Below are 25564 nucleotides of genomic sequence, written 5' to 3'. Positions count from 1 at the left end.
GTTGGTTGGTAAAGGATGTCATTAGCAGCTGCAAGGTCGCTGGTTAATTTCCCAGGGAATGCATGAACTGATGAAGTGCAGTAAGTATTGTTTTGGATAAAAATGCAGAAATCTCTCCACCCATTTCAGACAGACCTGACTGGCACTCATGACACACATGAGTGATTTGCTCACCAGCACACCAAGATAACTTCATACCTTTAACATCAGAGCTGTGCACTGTGGTATTGCGTTTTCCAAATTAAAGTCAAAAGTTCAACAGGTCTTCCATCACCTTTAATATGAAATCGACTTTAATATTTCTTAGTTCCAAAAATATGGCCGGTAGTAAGTTTAGTCAACACAGAGGCTATGTCCGAAATCAGCCACATACTTTATTTGATCCATTTGTGGTGGTGTTCGAAACCATGGATGTTATCAAGATGTTATCAAGTGCACTCATTCAATCCCATAATGCACTGCAGTAACAAGTGTACAAGCGATGTATGCTCAATGGCTAGATAATACTCATAATGCATTGTGAGGGTTGTGCCGAATGAATTCATGTGTCCTGCCAGAAGATGTGCCTGCAGCTGAACCATCCATCCATTTTTCCAAATCGCTAGTCCAATGTTCACAGTGTAAAATCATACCGATATAGGTTATTTTTAATTGACAATTAAATTGTTTATTTAAGGTTTATACTTGCAAGTTCCATGACAGAGATAAATCTTTTCATTACTACTGGAGATGCCAGTTCAGTTTCAAATGATTATTAAACGGCAAGCACAAACTAAGCACGTGGCACGGTTAGTACATGGCACCCACTGTACTAAAACTCCTATACGCCTTTGTCTGTGAAACAAGCCAATATTTCTTTTCTCAATATGTCACTTCAACATGATTGGAAAGTTTAAAGGTTTGAAAGTAATGTCACTGAATCTGAGCAAATTAAAACTTGCATTGCAAAGTCTGGCATCACATCCTCAACCCAACCAAGTGCCATCTGAATGGTGACTAAGAGAAAAGGTTGCTATGGCTACTTATTTACCCTGAAAGTTACCCAACTTTTTGGAACTAAAAGTTTCAAAGGTTATCCATTTATTTATCTGTAAACTTTCACGGTTACGTTGAATAACCTTCTTTCTTCAACCTTCTTTATGTTGCATAACCTTCTTTTTACTACTACCAGAACTGAGTATCCTTGCTCAGTTCTGCAGGAGTCTTCAACACTGTCAATCGCATACTTTTGATCTCCAAATATGCAGCGATGTGCATTATCTGGATAACAACCAAGTCAGGAAGTCTTACTCTCCTGATCTGTGCCCAAACTACCGAGGTACCACAAGGTTCAGTGCTTGTACCTTTGATTTTCTCACAATTGTCAAAATACAAAATCCCATTGTATGATTTCTGCTTATAAGTGTGACATGCTGCTGACCTCAACTTTGCATCTCATTTTTTCCCTCTGTATATCCATCTGTGACCCAAGGTTTTAAAACCACTGACCTAGATGACCTGAGCAAAAAAATAAAATTTGCAATATTTGGCAGGACTTGTTCCTTTGCCATACAACCTGTTTTACTGTGGGATCCAAGCACAAAATTTAGTGTAATCATAAAGGTTTACTTTTTGGCACTTTCACAGCATATCTGTTTTTATATTCGCTTGCAGTTGTTTGCTGAAAACAGACCGTGTGAAGGTTGTTTGTAGGCTGATCAGATGCATAGAAGAACATCATTATACACCACTTCAGGCTGAGAGCACTGTAATACACAATTAATACACACACTGCTGCCCACACACACACTCAAAACATACATACGCTCACACATTCCCTAAAGGGAAGGTTATTATCTTCTCTATAGCTTTGACCTAGTTTGCTGTTCAATGTCATACACATGACAGCCGGGTGACACGTGTTTCCTTTTCCCAGGAATAGTGCAAGGGTACAATTCCTTCTCTCCTACATTAATTTATGTGAAATAGTTTTGGTTGAAAAAGTGACATAATCTATGTATCCATCCAATGTTGTGAATTTAGCTGTGGAAAATTAGAATATTGCATAAAACATCTGTGCATAAATCACTGTCTCCATCTCATGTGTTCAAGAGAACAATATTGTCACTTCCTAACTAGGAAGACAGTCATATGGTTTTGGAATGATGTGAAAGTGAGTAAATTATGACCGTGTGATAATCTTTGGGTGAACTGTCTCTTTAAGAATCAGCCATTGAAAAACTATTTGTTGACCTCTGATCTTAATATATTTAGGAGTTCGAGCTTTTTACACTGCTGATACTTTGTGAGTGTAATTTCACCTCTTGAAAGTAAAGCATGAACCTCTTCTAATGAGATGAAACGATTGTGCTGAACTCCAAAGAAAATGCTTCTGTGTTCTACAAACAAGCACTGTACTTGCAACAGATTTATGAACAAACATGAATATTTGAGGGAATGTTCCAAAAGCTACAGAGCAGATGTGTATGTGACACATGTCAGAGTTGTAAAATGTTTATCAATCAGAATCCCGATTGATAGATTGAAAGACTGCAGAACATGTAGGCCAGACATGCATGGACTTTTTGTAATGTCAGTTTATATTCTCATATTTGTATTCTCAGAAATTATGTAAAATAGAATTCATTGTAATTAATGAACGATGTAATTTTATTAAACGTTTACTTGATATTTAGGTTTATTTGTCACACATAAAAAAAAGATTTAAGTCATTAAGAGATAAATAAGATGTTATATAATGTCCACGTGTCCTCATAATTGTATAAATATGTTTAACAACATTTAAATATTTTTTTCTTAATACATATATATGTATATTACAAATATCAATATATTAAAATAAATATAGCCTACCTAATACATATTTTGTCAATAATTCCCAGTTTTACTTACCAATATTATAATTAAAATTTCCATTACTAAACGTGTTATACCACAATATTGATTATTGGTTTAATAATGAAATGAGCTAACTCTATAGAGCTTTGGAGACTGGACATTGACAAACAGACATATATTCATCCACCACAGGAGGGCAGAAAAAAATCATCCACGTGTCTCAGGAGTTCAACAGCAGCTTTTCATCTCTAATTAAACAGTGTGCACTTTATAAGGGCTCTGTGATTAATATTCCCTCTCTCGCCTAAACACCGTAAATGCTGCTTTATTCCCAGAGTAAGAAAGGCCTGGATTTGCTGCAGCATCATATTTTGTTTCCCTCCACCGTCTCTTGCATGTGAAATGAAGTTCATTAATAAGAAATAATGCATTATGAATATCACAGACGCCACACGGGGTTGATGAAAATGGGCTTTATTTGTTTCTCTGCACTCTGCTGATATATATATGTGAAAAGGAAATATTTTCAATTACAGAACTAGACTGAAAGGGGAAATAAGCTGCTTATGAATTATAGCTAGAGCGTTTGGTTCTGTGACCAGCAAAAGTCACAGCAGTGTTTCTTCATAACGACTCTTTTGTGGACAAAAACAAACTTTTAAAATATACTTTCACTCTCTCACTAGACCCTTCATTTGTCTATTAACATCAGCAGCAGACAAATATGATCACAGATATGACCATTTTCTTTATTTCATAAAGTCATTCATCACATCTTAAGTGATTAGTAGCCTAGCCTAACATTCTGTGATGGAAGTGCATTTTACAGATCAATTTTATTTATTTATTTTTATTCATCTGTCAACAGCTTGACTGGATTTTTTTCCCCTTGTCGATGTCATAGCAAGCGCTTCAACCACACTGATAACCAAATACACGTTATTAAAAAGTTTTATTAAAAGCAATATTTTGTTGTAAAAAAAAAAAAAAAGAAAGAAAGTCCAAAATATATAATGGCTATTGTTGTAATCCTCTGTGTCTTGTGTTGTGACCTGTGTCTTTTAGTTTGTTCTCTTGATTTCCTGTTTCCTGTGCCAGTGTTGTAGTCTTGTTTCTTGGTTATGGGCTATCTTAGTTATTGTAAGATTAGAAATGGGTCATGTTATGTTATGTGAAGGTTGAAACTAAATATGTTTTCAATTTCAATAATAACTCTCATTGAACTTTACTGTTTAAAACATATATTTTGGCTAGGATGGCTGATTTCGGAATCACTTGAGTAAATTATTGTCACACAAATATTGTGTAATATTGTAATCATGCAGTAGGTGATATCTTTACGATGGATGGTGAAACAGATGTTTTGTTTTAATAAAATCAGCCCCTTGGACATCAGAGTGTCCGCAGATGAAGAAACACATGACGTCTCAGAGAGAGAAACTCCTGAACTCTTCATTTCTATCTGATTTCAAGTGTGAAACATGTCTAATATCTCTGTCTGACTTTCCTCCATGTCCACTCACAAAACAAACTTTGCGTCTTTATCTCTGAGAGAAACAATATTTATTTATTTACAGATGCAGTATCACTGTGATAATGTGTTCACATGATGAAGACGCTCACAGCAAATGCATCTCTGTGAAGAAACTCTTTGGCTCATTATTTGTGACTGTGTCCTTTCTGCTCTCATTAAATGTTAAAAACAGCTGTGTTGTCAACCCTGTATCAGGAGAGGGCCATTTTAATTTAATTCTGGATTTTATCTGGTAACATGTGAAATAAATAATAATGAAATGTGGAAATAACACAAAATATCTTTTGAAAAATGCATATACCTTGTCCCTATTCTCTGCATGAGAGTGCATGACTAAAGTTTTAATCAGCTCTCTACTTATTTATTATTTAAGTTTTGCTGTTGGGCCTTTGCCATCACTGCCCAGCTCTGCTCATCACCTGCAGAGTACCATCCCAAAAGTAAAGTGTGCTGGTAGCAGCCTCATGCTGTGGAGCTGTTTTTCAGGGACAGGGACTGGGAGGCTGGTCAGGGTTGAGGGAAAGCTATATGGAGCACAGAGACATCCTTAATGAAAACCTGTTCCACAGCACTCAGGACCTCAGGCTGGGCCGAGGGTTCACCTTCCAACATGACAATGACCCTAAGCACACAGCTAAGGCAACATAGGATTGGCTTAGGGACAACTCTGTGAATGTCCTAGAATGGCCCAATCAGAGCCCTGACTTGAACCCTATCGAACATCTCAGGAGAGACCTGAAAATGGCTGCCCACCGACGGTCCCCATCCTACCTGACCAAGCTTGAGAGGATTTGAGAAGAATGGCAGAAAATCCCCGAATCCAGGTGTGCAAAGCTTGTTGCGTCATACCCAAAAAAGACTCAAGGCTGTAATTGCTGCCAAAGGTGGTTCAACTGAGTACTGAATCCTTATGTAATAAATAACATATAATCAATTTACCAGCTTGTCTACATAATCACGCAATGATATAATATATAATTATATTATTAAAGCAAATGATGTGAAATGTGGATGTTTAACATGTACAAAGCATATAAAGTCAGCTCAAGAGCTTGGTTCACACATGTGTATATTGATCTTTCGGTCTGTTGGACTGTTTCCTCAGTTCAGTGAGTGTTGGATGAACTGGAGCACTGAATGACTTCAATCATCATAGGATCAGATACACCACTATTTTGTCTCATTTCCAGTCAGAGTGATTGAATCGTCCAGTTCACTGAAATAAAAATATAGGGTGAGTAAATTAACAGCAAATTATAATTTTTGATTGAGCTATCCATTTAACATACCAGTCAGAATTGCAGGGTCAATAAACAGGGCCTAGAGGAATGTCCATGTTTTTTGGAACAATGCATTCTAACAATGCCAAGATAACAGAGAGGACAAGGAAAAGAAAGACAAGGACAAGGAATCTCAAATGAATCCTGTGCAACCCTAGTTGATGTGATCACACACAGGACAGCTGAGAGAAGCTGAACAAGTAGTGCAACCCAACCTAATTCCGACACTCCACGATTGTTACTTAAGTCAACGAGCACCGAAAATCAGGGCTAAAATCATGTTATGTTATCAAAGATGCGATCTGAATGAAGTGGCAGGCATATCGCCAATGCCTGCGAGTTATTTGGCTTGCTAAACATCTGGACCTGTCTGCGACTCACAGTGCTGCCATGTGAAATATATACTTAAAAACTCTTACCTCAACTTGATTATTTAAAAAAAGAAGAAGAAGAAGGTATTTTCCAATTAGGTTTTACTTCTGTAGAGGATCTTTGAGCTGTATGCCTTGGCTGACCCACGTGGCTGACTAACATTCACTGTGGCATCACCAGTTCCTTTTTTTTTTTTAAGCAATGGCAATTGAGAGTGTATGAACGCAACCCCTATGCGCAGCAAAGCCTCCTCCTATTCAGGGTTGTATAAGGGTATTTTCCCCACGCTGACTGACAAGAGCAAAAATAATGTGTGATGTTGATGATATATTATGGTCTGACCCAGACCTGAGACAAGATCATGCTGAGTAACCTGTACATTTAATAAAGCTTTTGAAAATTGAAAATACAAATAATGTCAGAGTGACATTTCAACAGTCAGGTTGGGTCCAGAACAGCATTAACAGTAGTTATCACTCAGTGCTGTGATTTCACAAAGTCCCACATGATTTCTCTGAAAACCTATTCTAAAGCTTTTGGTAGCAATGTTTTTGAATGAATCCCTCCTGTGTGTAATGAACAGTCATGCAGTCAGTGTTTTAGACAGCTTGTGTGATTTATCTTGAATTGGGATCCAGAGGTTAGCTGAGTGAGTTTTTCAAATTCTGTGAAAAGATTTGAGAAAATGGTGAGTTGTTCCTGGAACTAAGCAGAAAAACTCTAATACAATGCCATAAACATTATTTCCCAAGATACAATATTAGACAGTTTACCCTCACATTTGTTTGGACTGATTGATAAATTTGCATAGCCTACTATCTGTCCTAAATAATATTTGAAAAGTAGTATTAAAGTATTAGTGTGTCCCACATCGTAGTATGTTGATATGTGTACCCCAAAGGTACCCGGATGGTTTACTACTTTCCAGTGAAACTTTAAAGGAACACTCCAAATTTTTTGAAAATAGGCTAATTTTCCAACTCCCCAAGAGTTAAACAGTTTAATTTTACCGTTTTCGAATGCATTTAGCCTTTAAAGTGCAGATCTGTGCACACGCTAACGGCTAATATAGCCCACAACCCATCAGATGAGGATTCTATTAGAACTACAGACACAAATACAAAAAATGTTAAACTACAAACATGGTGGCTGTGTTAGACCGACAGTTATGTGGAGAGTTTTAGATAAAGGGGTTTGCAACAACAATATGCAACATTTTGAACTTTAAAAATATGTTTGGCCTTTTTAATACATCTTTCCAGTGAAACTCCACTTTTTTTTTAAAATAGGCTCATTTTCCAACTCCCCAAGAGTTAAACAATTGAGTTTTACAATTTTTGAATCCTTGGCATGAAAGAACCGTGACCGTCAGATTAATGTGCCTCTTCATTTATGTCCAATACAGTAGGAAATTAAATCAAACTAAATGTGAAGAACAGTGGTGACTGGTAGGTAAACTGTGACAGGATGCGTGCAGCTTTAAAGACTTGCTTACTATTCTGCTCCACACTCACAAGTACTGTATGTACTTTTTCTCCACAAAAAGAGTGCATACTGAGACTGGGGGTCAGAGGGGACAACAGAGTGAAGCTGGACCAAACTTTGCATGGGGCAACTTCTGCTTCTACTTCTTTGGGCAGTTATGCAATTCCCAGAACATCAATAAATAAATGGAAGAGCAGTAACTAAACTGTAAAGACATAAGGATTCAATTTTTTCATGATTTAATTTAAAGTATGTCCAATTGGAATAAAATTATTCTTCAGAATGGGTAGAACAGAAGAGATATGAGTTCAGATAATGACCATACTGTAATTGCTTTAAATGGAAACGTTCCAGAGAAAACAGAACATGCAGTACAAATGCTGAGTTAATATACAAATCCAGTATAAAAAAAATAACATACAGACACAAACAATTATATGAACAAAGTAATACCGCAGATATTGCACAAATGCTCAAGTGGCATTTTCCTGCTTTTCACATCCACCTGATGTTAAAGGAACAGTTCACAGCAGTACAATTCATATACACTTCAGCAATACACCCCAATCTAAGCTGTTGCACACCTCTCTGGCTTAAAAGGGATTTAAATTTGGCTCGTTTCTCAAAACATGGCTTCAGAAGACTTGGGATGTGTTTATAATTAATACTTTTATGGTGTTTTGGTCCTCTTTGAAGCTTGACAGCTCCTGGTCATTGTCTGCTTTCACTGTATGAAAAAGAGCAGCGTGAACATTGTGCTAAACATCTCCTTTTGTGATCCACAAATAAAAGAAAGTCATACAAGCTTGGAAAGATATGAGGGTTGACAACCAATGATTTTTCTGAACTAGCCGGTTTATATATTCTCTTGCTCTTTTTTCATATAAACAAATACATGAATGAATACACAAGAAATGTGTAATATACAGTATACTGTTGTATATTAAGCTAATCACAAGAGAGGTTTTGGTTCTGTTGGGCTCATTTTCACTGGACATTTTGTTTGACTTGCAATATTTAAAATCATTGGGGGGAAAGGCGAGTTCTCAATTTATGATTTTTATGAATTTTAGGCCAACATCTTAAGTTATGAATCTACTTTATACTGATTTCACTGCTTAAAGCATCTATATATTATAGTCACGAACACACAAAAAACATCTTTAAAGTAATTAATAAAATACATTTTGTCACTCAATGAAGACAGAGTTACAAAATAAAAATAAAAAGGATTTGAATGAAAAACAAAAAGAAAACAAATACATCCATATGAATCTCATGAAAACATTTTGGGTCATATTTCACTCCATAATCAAAAGGAAAAAGTTATTTATAAGCGTTCAGATGCAAAAGCCACTAGGTGCAGTCTGAAACATTCATCTAAAATAAGCATTTGTATCAGGCTCCTATGCTTGGGTTCAGTCATTTTACTTTAATGGCAATGCATAGGTCCTTTTCTTTGCAATTAAAGTGAAATAACTGAACATAAATATAGGAGCCTGATAAAAATGCTAATTTTAGAAGAAAATTTCAGATGGCACTTAGAGGCTTTTAGGCTTTTGAACTCTTCATATACTGTGTGTGTGTATATATATATATATATATATATATATCTTTAATTTTATTTAACATATCAGTAATAAGAATGAGATAATGTCTCATTGCATTAGAAAATGTCACATTGTCAAAAAAGGTACTGCTTCTGTATTTCTATTGATTTGGGGGTTAAATAGGACACGTTTTGACAGATTTCATGAGACTCAGCAACTTTTTAGTTATGGTCAAACAAATATTAAACAAATCTACATCCACAGAGACTCCGAGGTAGCCATTTCCCAATCTGTCCCATGTGAGACAACCTTTTCAGTAAGAACTCTAAAACTAAAAAAGGGCTTCCTTTTATGTTCATGTCCAATAGTTTGATTTGTTGGAATATTTCATCAGGTCAGTCCACAGCCGAGTGTTTGGATATGGGGCGGTCTGACGTTTGTTCGGTCGCCTCTTTGAGCCACGTTTAGCCGCATCTGAAAGCGAACTCATGCATCAGACCATTGTTTGTCTGTGAAATCTTAGTTCGCCTCCATCAGAGAGGCACCGGCGCAAGAATGCGACGAATTTCCTGTTAGTTCCTGGGGGTTATGCATTGTTTTTCCTGTCTCTGGGAGCCAAGCTTTTTCTTTTTTTGTTCTTCGTCCCCACTGACTTCCCGTAGCCGGGAAAGCAAATGGAGTATTGTGAGGTACAGGGAACGTTTCAGGTTTGCTACTGCCTCTCTTTTTCTCTTGCTCAGAACGATGGGACACGTGGAGCGAGATAGCTTCAAGAGGGAGAGAGCGTTAGGAGCGGAGGGATGCATGGTGACGGCGTTATGCCATGCTGCTGGTGGGCGTGCTCTGGGTGCTGCCAATGCTGGCATTGGCGCTGCTGTTCTCGGAGGGAGATGGGTGGGTGGGCACTGGCTGCCGTTTGGTCAAACCACATGGGCATCCGGATATAGAGAGGACTGGACAAAAGACACAGGGAATATTGAGTGAAATAAACAAAAACAGATTTCCACGGCAACTATCGAGTGAGGCGATCATACTGTGAAAAGGAAATGCGACAGGAAAGGAGTAGAGGATGTATGCTGAGGAAAAGATTGACTCGTTTACTGTTCAGTTTACCTGAGAGCTCGGCCGCCGTTGATCTCATTCCCAGAGCCACAGGATGCCCTGAAACACATGCACACATGAGATCTGGACGTTATCATTTATTATAAACAATTGGATCACTTATATTCAGAACATTTCGAAAAGTCCCTTTAAGATAAGAACAGATCATCAGTCTGGAGGTACTGCGGCAACGGCCTTACTTAACTGCTTCATCTTATTTCTAGTGGGAAATCATCAGGCTTGTTAGAGCTGCTTTCGCCACCTCTTCCCTCATAAGCTAAAGAAGCAGAGAAAACTCTACCAAATACATCTTCTATGCTTCAGTATTTAAATAAGTCATAAGCTCCGCTAAACATAACTCATTCCAAATGCCTGTAACTCACCTGTTCGTATCTTAATGAACCATAAAGCGCCGGTGAAGAGAACTCCGATCAGAAATCCTCCGAACACGATTCCCAGAACAGCCAAGAGTCCAAACTGAAAACACGGATCTGAAACAGAGCAAATATTCAGTTCAGAAACCACTGCTTTCCCTCATTCAGTGAAAGATAATTGTTGACATGCTTTTGTAAAGTGATTTTCCCCATGGTTCAGTTGAAAATGATAACTAGGTCAGACCACAGCGGTAAGAAATTGGGGGCTCATCCGGGATTTGAACCCAGGACCTCTTGCACCCCAAAGTGAGAATTATACCCCCAGACTTAGCTCTACTTAATTTCGATATCAGTGTTCTATAGGCACAGTATGCCAGTTAGCATTAGATGACATCAGTGTCGGGGAAGTTATTGTGAATCTGTGCTTCAAGCTAGTGATAGCATAGAGTAGAAATTATTCCGAAAGAAGCTACCTTAAAGGTGGGGTATGTAATTTTTCAGGGCCGAGTACCAAAACAAACTTGTAGCCAATGAGCAGTAAGGGGTGTGTCTACTCATGAAGTGGAGGAGAGAGCGTTCAGTGCAGAAAGATAGAGACGGCGGATAAAAAACAAAAGAGGAAAATGTCTGCTGAACGATAAGGCAAGAAGTAGCACCCGTGTACATATCGGCAGTGGTGGAATGTAACGAAGTATTTGTACTTCGTTACTGTACTTAAGTAAATTTTTACGTATCTATACTTTACTTCAGTAAAAAAAAAAATGCATACTTATACTTTTACTCAAGTAGATTTTTCAGCAATTATCTGTACTTTGTACTCCACTACATTATTAAAATGCGTGTCGTTACATCCTTCCAAATCTTGCATAAAAATTTTTTGGTCGACTGACGTTTTGGCGTTGCTGGCCAATGCACGTTGAAACAGATCAGAGATCTGATTGGTCAAAGAACTCACGCCGAAAATAGTGAGCGCGCGTTTTGAAACAACACAAGCGGAACTGATGTAAATCGAAGAAAAGGACACCAAATATCAAACATGGACGAAGAGCCAACAACGTCGACTGAGCTTGAGCCTGTGCCCTGCAGCTCTGATTCTGAGAGACACCCCTGGCCTTATTTAAGCAAGTTATTTGAATTTAAAGGTTCAAAGAATGACTCCTGGCGTTTTCAATGTGTCAAGTGCCTACCTCAACGCAAAGAACTGTTGGCGTTTAAAAACTCCCCTTCAAATTTGAAGAAACATATAGAGGTAAGACATGCAATGGTAGCTATTAATATTTAAGTTACTAACTTGCTATGACATGGTGCTATGACTGTTATAGAAAAACGGATGTCAACATAACAAAAATATCACACCAGTATAATATTTGTTTGACGTAAGTTAGTGGTACCCTAACAGGGCAACTTCATTAGCTGGTTATTAGCACAGCAGGGACGATAGCTTGCTAGTACGTTACATTTTTGGAGATGAGCAAACTACTGCTATATCTGTACATTCGTAGTTGGCTAAAATAGCTGCTTGTTTTGACTCGATGAAAATTTTTTCAAACTTTTTATACGGCCCCTAGCTTCTTTACCATTCAACATTGGGTATTTAGTTGACATTCGCAAGCATGCAGTTAAAACTATATCTAGGTTTGATTCGATTGTGAACAATTTTGCACTATGACAGTTGTTTTTCGTCAATATCATGACATTTTTTAGAATTTGCAAATATATATATATTATATTTATATTTACATTTATATATATATATATATATATATATATATATATATATATATATATATATATATATATATATTTAGCAATTTAGCGCGAAGTATATGTGAATATCAAACCAATTTTAAAAATAAAATAAATTGTATGTCATAATTGGATTAGCTTAATTATTATTTAATGAGTAATAATTAGTAAATAACCAGATTTTTACAGTGTGTCAGTATTGCAGAGAGCTTGCTCAACTACCCTTTCCAGTACACAATAGAAATTGTTTGTGATTATTACAATTGAACAGCCCAGACATTGAGACAACCGATTGTGTACTTTTACTTAAAAAAATACTTTAAAGTAAATTTAAAAGTATGTACTTAGGACTTTTACTTAAGTAAGATGTTGATGTAGTAATTATACTTTTACTTAAGTATATATTTTGCAGGGTAGTTGTACTTTTACTTAAGTACTAAACTTAAGTACTTCCTCCACCACTGCATATCGGATAAGCTTTCCAGCACTGGAGAGAACTCAAGGAGTGGAAGGCCTGCGATCGGATGCCAAGGTTGCTTTGTTTGCTCTCAATAGGTGAGTAACACCGTGTCTACACCAGACGCGCAGCAGCTAAAGTGTGCCAACACTGGACACGATAAAGCGACCGTTCAAAATCATTTGAAAATTGTGTCAGGACGTCATAAATAGAAAGCGGCAGCAGTTTTCTGTCGAGATTTGTCGCGCCGCGCAGCATCCAGTGTAGACAGCATCACTAATTATAATGACTTCTATAGTAGATAAAATAGTATTTTATCGTGCCGCTCACGTCCGGTGTAGACACGGTGTTACATTGGTTTTGCTTTGTTTCACAGAACTAATCGTTGCCTGTGTTATGTAAGTATGTGTGGGGTGGAGCTATCAAAATAGGGGCGAGACATCAAATATCAACATTGGCTACCAGAAATCGCTTACCCCACCTTTAAAAGTAGCTAGCTACACTAAAAGCTTCTAGCTAACTGCAAGAAAGTTACTGAGACCATCAATTTAAATCAATTGTATTAATATAATTTTTTTTCATAATACATACCACATAAGCAGCTTCACAGAAAAACCCTGATTGGCCACAGACTGTAGTTCCAATCCCAATTTAACCCACCTAGGTGTCTGTCATTTGATAGCAACTCTGAACACCTTTATTAGCTTGTTTGGGTGTGTTTGGTTAAGGTTAGAGTTAAAATCAGCAAGAAATCTGCCCTCCAGCACTGGAATTGAAGAGCCCTGGTTTACAGTATATATCAAGGCTGTCAAAATACTTAACACATGCAGTTAATCAAATATGTTTATTCATATGTATCTAATAAACCTTTTAATGGATTTATTTGACAATTTATTGCAAAATTGATCTGAACATTCTGAGACGATCAGAGCTGCACACACTGAAGATTATGGTCATCCACATGATTCTCAGCAAAAGACATTTGTTACTTATTTATAACTCAAACCCTTATAGGTTGCTTAAAATTAAAGTGTTCTTATTATGGTGAAATTTTTATTTCATCTTAGCTCAACCAGTGAAATATATTCTGCAAGAGGGATGAAAGAGATTCCTGTGCCATCATAAAACATTACACAGCTAAAAAGTCAATTACACATTCAACTTTTTTTTGTAAAATAAGTAATACATAAATTTTGTAAAATTTTGGTTTGAATACATCTAAACTACTGTTACGCTACTGAAAAATGTAGCTGAGCTAGTAGCATCACTACTCGCCAACACTGGATGAAATCAAGAGCATAACTTCTCAAACGTTATTTAACACAAAGCTCAGGTTGCTCATGTCAAAAGTGGAGCAAACACAGACACAGCAGCAGTCCTCGAGTTCATCAGTGGGCCAAGCATGTCTGCGAGTGGGTTAAAGGCTCATCATTTGTATCCTGTGGCATCCACTCTGCATCTTCTCTATTTACATCTCCACCATATGACCTCCATGTCCCGGTGTTCATATATGCCGCTCTACACACACGCTCTCATCTTCCTCTCCATGACAATGACGGGAAGCAGGAAGGTCAATGGCAGCTGCTTGTTTTTGCTCAAGTTGTGCGTGTCTGTGTAATCGCACGCTTTGATAGCGAGTTATTTGCTAAAGGCCAGGCACTTCTGCAAAGTCATGCGTGTTTACCAAAAACACCTCAGCTGCTCAAATAATGGTTCCCAAGAGGCTTGAGGAACTTTTGGTTTGGAGCCACAGGAACAGTCTGTTTTATGTCCATTTTTATTTGCTTTCTTCTCCAAGTCAGCAGCAGAGCTTCCACCAAATATCAGCTTTTATTTGTGTGTTTGGTCAGAAAGTCTGAGCTGAGCAAACAGAGGCAGGAAACAGCCAAGCAGGTGGTCAGGAGGGGATGAACTTCGGCCCCTCAAACAGGAAGGACAGGCCCGAGGGCCCGCATCCTCCAAAACAGAGGCGAATCCTAACAGATCCTACGACCTGTTTTCTACTTAGAGTTTTCAAACTGACCGTGTCTCAATGCTGATCTCTGGACCTTCAGAGATGCCCTGCAGGAAAAACACCTCCAAAGAAAAGTCAACATCAAGAATCACACCAAACTGCAGAAGCCTTGTCTGTTGTCCCAAATGGACAACAGTGGAGGAAAAAACAACATGGATGGAGACTGATCGAAGCACGTAGTGTCCTGCAGAAACATGACCCGTCAGTGTTTGTGCCAAGAGCAGCAGGCCTTCGCTGGGGCCAGCAGCGAGGAATGCAAGAGTTTGTTTTTGACTCATCTTCCCGGGAACTGTCTCCCCTTTTGAAGAACAACATCTTCCTTTCTTTGGGTGCGCGGCTGACAATAGAGACCCAGGCCCCGTGTACGGGAAGGCCGAGCATACCAGACATTGGACACAATAAATCCCCCACTGGCTCATTATTTCTGATTGCAGCCACAAGGTCAGTGAGCAGGCCTTCCTATAAACACCCCTTCCCGTCGTCCTCATCCTCATATCCTGACCTCATCTACATGACGACTGATGACGTCAGCCAGATGTGGGGGGCGACACCGGCTCCAGTGCCACCAGAATAGCACAACTTTTGCTGAGGCGAAATGGGAGTAGTTTGAATCTGGGACAATGGCGTGTCGTCCCATTGTTGTGCTCTGAAATGAACATTGCTGAATGGTGTATCGAATGGGAGGATTTATTTCCTGTGTGTTTCCAAGTTAGGACTCAAAGGTTATCCAGCATCACAGGGTTCAAGGTTAAAGGGTATCACAAGTTTCCTGAATCTCTGAGATATCAATTTGTGGCAGCTGACGCACACAGATGACCCAACCAGATAAATGTTTCTGGCCATTTCATCCACGTTTGTAAATTTATCATTGCCATTTTACACAGATTGTGGGAGCAACCGGGGGAAACCCATACCAGCTTTATGAAAATGTGTGAAGGATGTTCTACCTTGGTTTATTGCTGTAATTAACACAAAAAGCAATGATTATCTGGACAATATTTGAGAATTTTGATATTATTGTCATTGGTTGATAGTTGCTTTTAGACTATTTTGAGTGATGATTAGAGGCAAATTTCATATCAATTAAAATATTTCAGAAATTCTGTAGGCAGCTCATTGTGTGGCCATTTAGTGGTTGACTGATATGGATTTTTTTTATATAAAGCTGATATGTATGATATCACGGTATTTGATTTGAAGATGGTACACTCTAAAAAATGCTGGGTTAAATACCACCCAGTGCTGAGGAACACATGCTGGTTAAATGGGGTTAAATGTTTAACCCAACCTTCTGGGCAGTAACCCAACCGCTGGGTTCGTCCATATTTTACCCAGCACTGGGTTGTATTTAACCCAGCATTTTTTAGAGTGTAAGTAACATACTGCAGTAAAATTTTTATTTTTACTAAATTAAAAATAAGTCACTGATAGGCAAAAAAAAAAAGATTTATTATTTAAATAGTGATTTCTTGATTTAGCAAATCCTACTATAGTATTTTTCACGAATTAAGAAGTTGGTCTTAATAATATAAATAAAATAAAAGTCTGACACTTATCAGCCAAACAGAAAAAAATATCAGCTGGTGCCATATATATATATATATATATATATATATATATATATATATATATATATATATATATATATATATATGGCAACCACTAGTATTACATTTTGCCATCAGCCACACTGCTCTGTGGTTATTGGCATTGTCAACCCCATATCGATTTAACACTTTTAAGTAGACTTTTATTATGATCTTCTTGCTGCACTAAGATAAAATTAGTTCATACTCACTGGGGTTTGGGATATATGGCTTGACCTGCAAGCTCCTCTTGACTTGCGTTTCATTTGTACAAAACTAAAATCACAAAAGAAACCAACAATAGATGATTGGGTAATATGGGCTTTGCAAAGAGTGTTTTTACACTGTCTGAAAAACAGAACTCCACTAACCTTTTTAATGTCATAACAAAGTTTAACTGCACATTCGAGATCCCACGAGCTGGACGGCAGGTCCTGAAGCATCTCGAAGGAGAAGCTGAGTCTCTTAGGACAGTCCTCAATGTAGCACGCCTCCTCTATGAACGGCATTTTCCTCACCACTGGCATGGAGCGAACCCAACAGCTGCTGACCTTAATGCTTAAGGAAATCTCTCCGTATCTTTCACTTGAGATCTGGTAGAGAGAAAGAATAAATGCTTTAACAAATTGAGGTGTTTGCATTTGGATTGTGGTATATCAGAATCTCAATTTCCAAATAAGCTTGTCTCCCAGCTGTTTTCCACCAAAATAAAAGCTCTATAGTTTAAAAGCAATTTAATTAAAACAACCATAAATATTAGTATTGTAATTTTAGCGTTGTTCTGTAAAATGAGTGTTATTATTATTAAAACCTGTTTTATTTTTATTAAATTATCAATTTAAACAAAATAAATGAATAAATATATAATTATTTCACTGTCAATATTACTATATTAATATTGTACTGTCAAATAAAAAAACAAGGATTTAATAATAATAGTAATATTAACAATAATAATATGAAGAACAAAAACATAATTATTCTTTTGAATACTAATAAAATAGTCGTAATAATTACTGTTGTTAATATTACTATTATTTTGTTCGTAGCTGATTACATGCTTGTTACTGAAAGCTGCAAATGTGGGTCATGCAGAAATCTCCACAGAATAATTATAATAAATGTAGACTATATGAACCCTGAGAATCATATACCTGCGCATAGACCCTTTTGTCACTCTGAACTTTGCTGCTAGGATCCAGAGGCAACCTGTAGTCTGGAGATGAGAACAGCTCCATCTGAAGAGGAACCGAAGAAGAGCTGGGTGCTGGTGTGGTCTGCTCCACTTTTGCTGATACTTCAGGTGAAGAAACAGGACAGCAGACAAACAGTCTCAATAATACATTTCATAAAGGTTTACAATAATTGAAAAGCAATGTTTCTGCAGCTTGAGGCTATGAGCGACGTAAACTCATTTTTCTGGAATCAGAGCACATCAGGAACACTTGTGGAACACGTGTGTGTGTGTGTGTGACGGGTCTTACAGATGACAGGAGCAAATGAATGAGCTAATGTTTTCATGCATGTTAATAAGAATTCAAAAGATTGACCCTAAATGCTTTTGAGCATCCCATGAGGAAACTCAAGCACTGGTTTTATTGGAAGAGCAGAGAATCCGCATGAAAGAAAAACATCAAATGAGATTACATATGTAATATCTCAGCTGTTTCTCTTAGATAGAAATGAGATTAAACAGAGAGCAAAACGGATGATTTTACTTTAGTTACTTTGTTTTTCTCCTGAGAAACAGACTCAAAATGAACAGACATTCCCAGATCAAATTAATTGAGCTGCCCTCATAATTTCATAGCTCTGCAGTGCATGAAAACAATCATCTCCCTTCTAAAAAAAAAAACAATTGATAATAAAATGAAACGCATATATCTGGGAAAAAAGTTATTTATATGATGATTTCTGGTATTTTGATGGACAAATTGGTCTGCCTGTCTTCCTGTAGAGCTGAGCAGGAAAATCAGCTTAGAACTACACAATGAGGCCTGATTCCTGACCAAACTGAATGTCCAGGCTAACAAGAGAGAAAGAATATCCACAGCATATTACCTGAGGAGCTCGTGCTGTCCCTAATCCAAAGCTGGATGTGTGACACGTTCAGACGGATCTCAGAGTAGCTGGTGATTGAGGTGTTGTTGTAGTATGACAACACTTTCTGACTGATTTCTCTAGGGTCATCAGAGAATATCCCCTTCGGAGGCACACTGAACCCATTTAAGAATACATGATTGTTTGACTGTAAGAGAGAACCGTAAATACCTAGTCATACAGAATGCTTATTTAATTTATTAAAGTAAAATGCAGTTATTTTTTATGATGATTTAAGGTCGTGAAAATGTGGAAGCTTATAAAAAAAATATAAAGTCATTATCTCTCAATTCTTAATTTTTTCTAGAAATTGTGAGTTTACAGAACATACGCAACTCAGAATTATGAGAAAAAAGTCCGAATTGTGAGACGTAAACTCATAATTGTGAGCTATACATTCACAATTTTGAGTAAATTCAGAATTCTGACCAAAAAAAAAATCTGAATTACACAGTTTGGATCTTTTTTTTCCTCAGTTAAGTTTATGTCTCTTAATTACAAGTTGCAAAGAATATAAATCAGAATTCCGAGATGCAAACTCATAATTGCAGGCTAGTTTGGAACATTTTTCTCAAAATTATGAGTTATTAATTACAAGATGTAAATAAAAAGCCAGAGTTGCAAGATATAAATGTGTAATTGCAAGTTATAAATTCACAGTTTGGATCTTTTTTCACGATTTGGAAAAAAATTTGGTAATTACTAATTGCAAGATGTGAACTCAGAATTGGGATGAGAACGTTTTCAGAATTGTGAGATGTAAAAGTCAGAACTGAATTATGTAACTTGTAAATGTGAGTTATGTAAAGTTAAGGCCATTGCACACTGAGTCCGAAATTTTCGTCCAAAATTTTCGAACGTTAAAAAATAAAGACGACCTCACGTTGTCAATCACGTTTACACACTGCCTCCGAAACTTTCGTCCGTCATAAAAAAATTCAGATCAAGTTAAAATTTCTGCGTTTTTCGCAACCGTAGCATGCATTTTGATAGAAAAGGATGACTAATACGAAAAAACGGAAAAATGCATGCAAAAATTTCGGACTCAGTGTGCAATGACCTTTATTGTTATGAGTTAACTTGCACTATGGATTTTCTCACTTATGACTTGTGACTTATGAATTTGAAAAGTCAGAATATACTATGGATTGCAATAATAAGAAAAAAAATGTTAGATAAAAAGTCCCTTTTTATATTTGTATTCTGTGGTGGAAATAAGCTTCCACGTGTCATTCTCACCATCAACTTGACATCTTTATTGTTGTCGATGGTCCACTCAGTGCCTGCTGGACCTCTCAGGAACACTTTAGACTTGGATGATAAATGCAAAGAAACTTTCCTGAAAAGAAAAAAAGCCACATTAATGCAATATTAATACATGACCTGAGTTACAAAACGGGGTGATCACATTTCAACTTCAGATAGAAGAGATTCATTAGAAGATGTGAGGGAAGCAATGACAAAAGAGGAGAAATAAAACTAAACCTTTAGTTTAAATGTTTACAAACAAACAAATGAAACCTCAACTTCAATTCTGTACTTTACAGATAATGAGTAAAGAGACCAGAAGAAATGAAGCACTGTCCCAGTCAGAGTAGAAGCTGCATTTTGGACCAATCATAGGTGATATGGAAATAAATGAATCTGCAGATTTTGGCATATAAGCATCTATAAACATCCTCCAGCAACATCCCATTTCTACTGTGAAGTTGCAAGGTGCCATTACCGTATTTTGATGTCATCAGGAATATTGATCACGTGCAGTGGTTCCTCAGAATGCTTTGTGTAACATGATTTGAGCTCATCAGATGAAGGTGTGATCAATGATGAAGATTCCAGATCAATGAACTGTTTATCTGCTGGTGTTTCCGGCTGCAAGACACACGTTGATGGTCGCTGTGCACCTGAAAGAATTCAGTGTTTCACAAATGACCAGATCACTGATAATGCACGTATCTTAAGAGGCGACTATATCGATGCAGAGCGTGATCTTACCCTTCATCCTGGTGAAAGTGATGGTCATGGGATCTCGTGCTGTGGTGAAGGACGTCACTCCACCAAACGTCTCTGTTGCCCATTTAAGAACTTCAGAATCGCTGTCTGCGAACGGGGCAGTGTGTGTTTGTGGAGGTCCGTCAGTTGGTCGGAAAAACCTTATTGAAGTCTTGTTTGTCACCTGCAAGTTGGATGGAAACGAGTTTGCTTTTAGGATAAGATATAAGATAGATATACAGTATAAAAGCACATCAAGAGAATTAACTTCAGCCTCCACATGCAGGCCTGGAACCAGAAGGACAGTTCTGTTTGCAGACAACAGAGAAAACGACACTACATGGAATGATTCCTTGATCTCAAATCTTTCATAGCAATATCTGCCTGTTATTTACAGTCAGGCAGTTTCTCGCAGAGATCCTAGATGGCAGTGTCTGACTTTTGACAGCCTTCCCCTGGAGTTCACAAAATATTCTTTTCTATTTTCAACACTGATAATAATCAGAAATGTTTCTTGAAATCAGCATATTAGAACGATTTCTGAAGGATCATGCACTGAAGACTGGAGTAATGATGCTGAAAATGCAGCTTTGTTCAAAGCAATAAATTACATTTTAACATACATTTGCATTAAAGAACAGCTATTTTATGTTGCAATAATATTTCACAGTTTTTACTGTATTTTTTATCAAATAAATGCAGCCTTGGTGAGCAGAAGAGACATCTTTCAAAAACATAAACAATCTTGATTATTCTGAACTTTTGATGTGTGTGTGTGTGCGCACGCAGCATAAGCACAGCATATTAAATGCAAAGTACAGCAATACAATGGAATATATTGCTATATTTATGTAGCATGATTTATAGCCAGAGCTCTATATTCTAGGACAGTCGTACCTTTAGCATTGCTCAAGTTTTCAAATCGTCACATAATTGATGAACCTTCCGTGCAAAGAAAAAGTCACCTTCAAAGTGTTCAAATAAGGGTGATTTTTGTCTTATTTGATTATTTTTTCTGTTCATTTGGAATTTGATCGACACAGATATTAACCAAGGATTATTCATAACAAATAATTGACATGTCTGGCATCAGTGCAAAAACAACTTCAGTAAAATCTGCAGGTTTTGGTGAATTTATGTCAGAAATGAAATTTCTCAATTTAAATCATGTTTACAGTCATGCTGCTGGTCTGAATATCATGTGACTACTTGCAGCCCAATCAGAACATCACACAGTTATCTAAATTCTGATGAAGATAAGCCACATTCCCAGCCGTTGTGAAATAGCCAATATATACACAACTGATCGCATTTAATTCATCAAAACTATGCAGTACGTACAGCGTGCAACATACAAATGACCGTCTCTGTGTTTATGAAGTGGGAGGGAGTCAGTGGACTTTACTGAAGCGAGACCTCTGGCCGATTGAACTTTTTCATGTGTATTGGATGGAAATACAGAGACAGGAAGGGATGCAGACACGAGCTCATCTGAAGCACAATAAGGCGCCTGTAAATTGATGGTCATTTGTCTTGGATGAGTGATGTGAGGCATCAAACCCTCAGGAAGCTGCTTGACCGTGAGTAACCAAAATCAAGAGATGACAGAAACATGTGATGTGATGATGAATCTCCAGAATAGACCATCAGGTCACACTTCACCCATAAATCAATAGAAAAAAATAAGAAACAATGTTCTGCATAAAGAAAATGAAGACGATTATGATTTTTTTGCATTGTTATTTGCACCCTAAGCAAAGTTTTCAGTAGCATGAAATTTACGGAGAAATGGAGAACAATAGCATGCAATGACTATCTCCATCAAAAGAGCTTCTCTCACGTGGCAGATGCGTATGACACAGTGAACGCACGTAAGAATGCGTCAGGCCTGGAATAAATATTTCACTTCATATGCTTGAAGAAGAGGGAATAATATTTAATTCTGCCTTGCTTTGGATGTAATATTGAAACGTGACGCCAAGGTCCAAAATTAACATTCATCAAGTGAGCAAATTCAAGTACATAGACAAAACTGTATAACTCCAGCATAATATATGGAATGAAAAATAAGAACTACAGTTTGACCCTCACAGTCTTATGAGAAAAATTTGGGGTCAGTAACATTTCATTTAAATTAAATGTATATATTTAGCAATGAATCATTAAATTGATGAAGTGACAGTAAATACATTTATAAGGTTACAAAGGATTTATATTTAAAATAAATGCTGTTCTTTTGAACTTTCTATTTTTCTGTGTATCCTGAAAAATAGAATGTAACATGGTTTCCACAAAAGAATATTGGGTAGCTCAGCTGTTTTCAACATTGATAATAACCAGAAATGTTTCTTGAGCAGCAAATCAGCATTTTATCATGTGACACTGAAGACTGGAGTAATGATGCTGAAAATTCAGTTTTGATCACAGCAAAAAATTACATTTTAACAGTATTTATGTAGAAATCATCTATTATGCATTATAATAATATATCACAATTTTTACAGTATTTTTGATCAAATAAATGCAGCCTTTGTGAGCAGAAGAGAGAAAAATACAACTTTTGAACAGTGGTGTATAGACAATGCAAAAATAGCTCTAATTCCGATGTCATAAGCAATAGTTATATTTTAAAGTAATTTCATTTTTGGGCACAGTCTGTCAGAATTTTTGCTTTGGTTGTGAACTGTTACAAGAAAATACAGTAGTATTTTTGTGATATACAGTATGAATAACAAAAGCAATAAATGATGACAGTATTCAGTGTCTCATGAATGTGATACTGATTCTACTGGAAAATAATTTGTGCTTAAAGGGATAGTGCTTAAACCTAATCTTAATTCATGTCCCAAGGGTGAACAAAGGTCTTACAGGTTTTGAACAACATGAGGGTGAGTAATTAATAACAGAATTTTCATTTTGGGGTGAACTATCGCTTTAATTAAACATTGAACAGCAGTGTTGATATTCTATGTATGTAAATAGTACAACCTACACTGAAAAGCAGACTTCATTCTCTGCCTGTCGAGTTGTTTCAGACGCTGAGCGAACAGGTTGTGATGGATTCAGGCTGGTGTTGGAAATGTTCGGGAGTGTTTTTCTGCCTGACCGCATCTATTGATAAGAGTGCTCAAGAACAACACATGCTGTTTTTCCAGATTCAAGACATCACGTCTCCCCCAGGCCATCAGATTCTCCCATCATAACACACTGCATTTTTAATATCTCATAGTCTGGATTCAGTCACAATTGGGGCGGAGATGAATTTCCCCTCCTTGCAAGGAAATAGACGTTCACTCCCTTTTGGTTTGTGCTGCAATTCCAATGCGCATTGTTCCACAGCAATCTAATAAAGGTTAACAAGGTTCAGCGGTGGAAAGAACAAATTGAAGAAAACAAATTGTGGTGCAGCACTGCTTGTGTCATACTGGGCTGTTTTGTTTTCGAGAGCTCTGGCACATCCATATTCGACACTAGTTAAGTCTGTTTGCAAATTCTCATGGGGTCATGGGCTAAACAAACAAGGTTAATTGCCTCTCAAAACAGAGCTGAAAGTGTGCAGCTGTAGCTGCTTTTATTGTCAGACACCTGCCAAAGGCTCCCACGCGACACACCATTTGTTCCACTGTTAAATATAAAGATGTGGATGCAAGCATCTTTGTGCTGGCAGCTCGTCAACAAATGTAGATCTGGATGACTCCTTTGCATTCGCAACATGTGTTATTTTTAGAAAACTCTGGCGGGATTTACAAATGAAAACACTGAATGGATCAGTACTTACGTAGATGTTGACTGCGGGATTGTCATGAAGCAGGATGGTTCCTGTGCTGCTGGAGGTGATGATCACCACTGATGGGTTTGCCGCAGTTAAGAAGAGATTTAACATTGTCTCTTTTTCCTGTGAAAATACAAGAACGGGAGTTTTTGAATTTAATGTTTGAGCCCATTTGGTAAAACATTTTGTTACCAATTGCAAATAGGCTTTATTTTGTAAACAGCACAGTCTATCTTCACAGTATAAATTAAAAATAGCATATGTTTATAGCTTTAAATATATAATACATAAACATAAAATGTATGTCAATGGGAAAAGAACAAATGCCTAGTTCTTTCATGAAACTCTAAATGGCGCAGGCTGATGGGTTCTTAACGTAACTGATGATATTCTCAGTGTTAAGCGACTTGGCACAAGCTGATTGGTTCATGTTGCATACACAGCCAATGAACATGCTGCTTTAAATTTTAATGGCTGGTTAGCATCCACATTTTGCAGCACACTTTCAGAGTAAGAGTGGGGACTTTCCATAGGCGTAATGGTTTTTCTACTTACATACTGTATATTGTATCATCCTACACCAAACCTACACCTAAACCTACCAAAGGAAACTTTCTATATAATTTATAAGCTTGTTTACACTTGGGGACCTCAATTTAGGTCCCCACAGTGACACGAGTCCCCATGAGCCAGGTTTAAATTCCCACTCACAACACCATAGCACTGTGACGATGACTTCTGCATGGACAAACAACACATTTCAGAAAATGCTAGTATACTACACTAATCTTGAGTGCACTGGGTGATTGTGAATAGGAAAGAGCATCACTCAAACTACAGCCACAGAGAAAAGCACAATTCAGCAATTCAATCCAGTGATCCACAGCACTGCACATTTCATAAGTTTTTTATCCGGTTCAGTTCATGCAGCTCGTTCTTAACAAGCTGATGATCAGGATCGGGTGTGTAAATAAGGAAGACGTAGAGAATGCGCAGAGTGGTAGATTTGAAATCTGCTGGAGTACAGCAGCATATAGCTGGAGTAAATGAGACACAATCTGATCCAGGCGGCAGAAATTCCCACAGGCACTTTTCCTGTGATTAGGAAGCACAGAAATCCCGCACCCTAAACATTTGTGCTGGTCTGGCAGTGCCGCTGTTGTTTTGCAGACATACAGACGCGCTGGAGTGTGGTGTGGAAGTCCAGCTGCTGGTCCTGCCCGTGTTTTACCTCATGCTTCTTGCTTTACTGCAGTAACACAGTTTACAACTGAACTAAAGTTGTGCACAAATCACACACATCCCTAATCCTACCCAGTGCCAAAATTTAACAACTACCTCACTAACTACTAATAAGAGGCAA

At 37.4% G+C, this 25564-nt stretch overlaps 1 protein-coding gene across 5 annotated transcripts in view; it reads right to left on the bottom strand.

Moving 5' to 3' along the window:
* Positions 1-9229: 9229 nt before the first annotated feature.
* LOC306871048 (endoglin-like) overlaps positions 9230-25564 on the bottom strand; it is a 47310-nt gene continuing 30975 nt past the window's right edge. For 3 of the 5 annotated variants that reach the window (XM_079418722.1, XM_079418721.1, XM_079418723.1), the window contains exons 4-14: positions 24208-24324; positions 20433-20613; positions 20164-20341; positions 19677-19776; positions 18399-18585; positions 17492-17634; positions 16709-16930; positions 16550-16613; positions 10544-10651; positions 10173-10220; positions 9700-10012 (exon numbers count right to left, since the gene is read on the bottom strand). In XM_079418722.1, coding sequence (XP_079274848.1) covers positions 9876-10012; positions 10173-10220; positions 10544-10651; positions 16550-16613; positions 16709-16930; positions 17492-17634; positions 18399-18585; positions 19677-19776; positions 20164-20341; positions 20433-20613; positions 24208-24324 — 1485 coding nt within the window. In that variant the 3' untranslated portion in view covers positions 9700-9875. Of the gene's footprint in view, positions 10013-10172; positions 10221-10365; positions 10438-10543; positions 10652-16549; positions 16614-16708; positions 16931-17491; positions 17635-18398; positions 18586-19676; positions 19777-20163; positions 20342-20432; positions 20614-24207; positions 24325-25564 lie in introns of all 5 variants that reach the window. The other 2 variants (XR_013784305.1, XM_079418720.1) reach the window with 2 other exon arrangements.

This window comes from Barbus barbus (genome assembly GCF_936440315.1).
Source record: "Barbus barbus genome assembly, chromosome: 6".
Lineage (NCBI taxonomy): Eukaryota > Metazoa > Chordata > Actinopteri > Cypriniformes > Cyprinidae > Barbus > Barbus barbus.
This window is presented reverse-complemented; position numbering and strand designations above follow the sequence as displayed.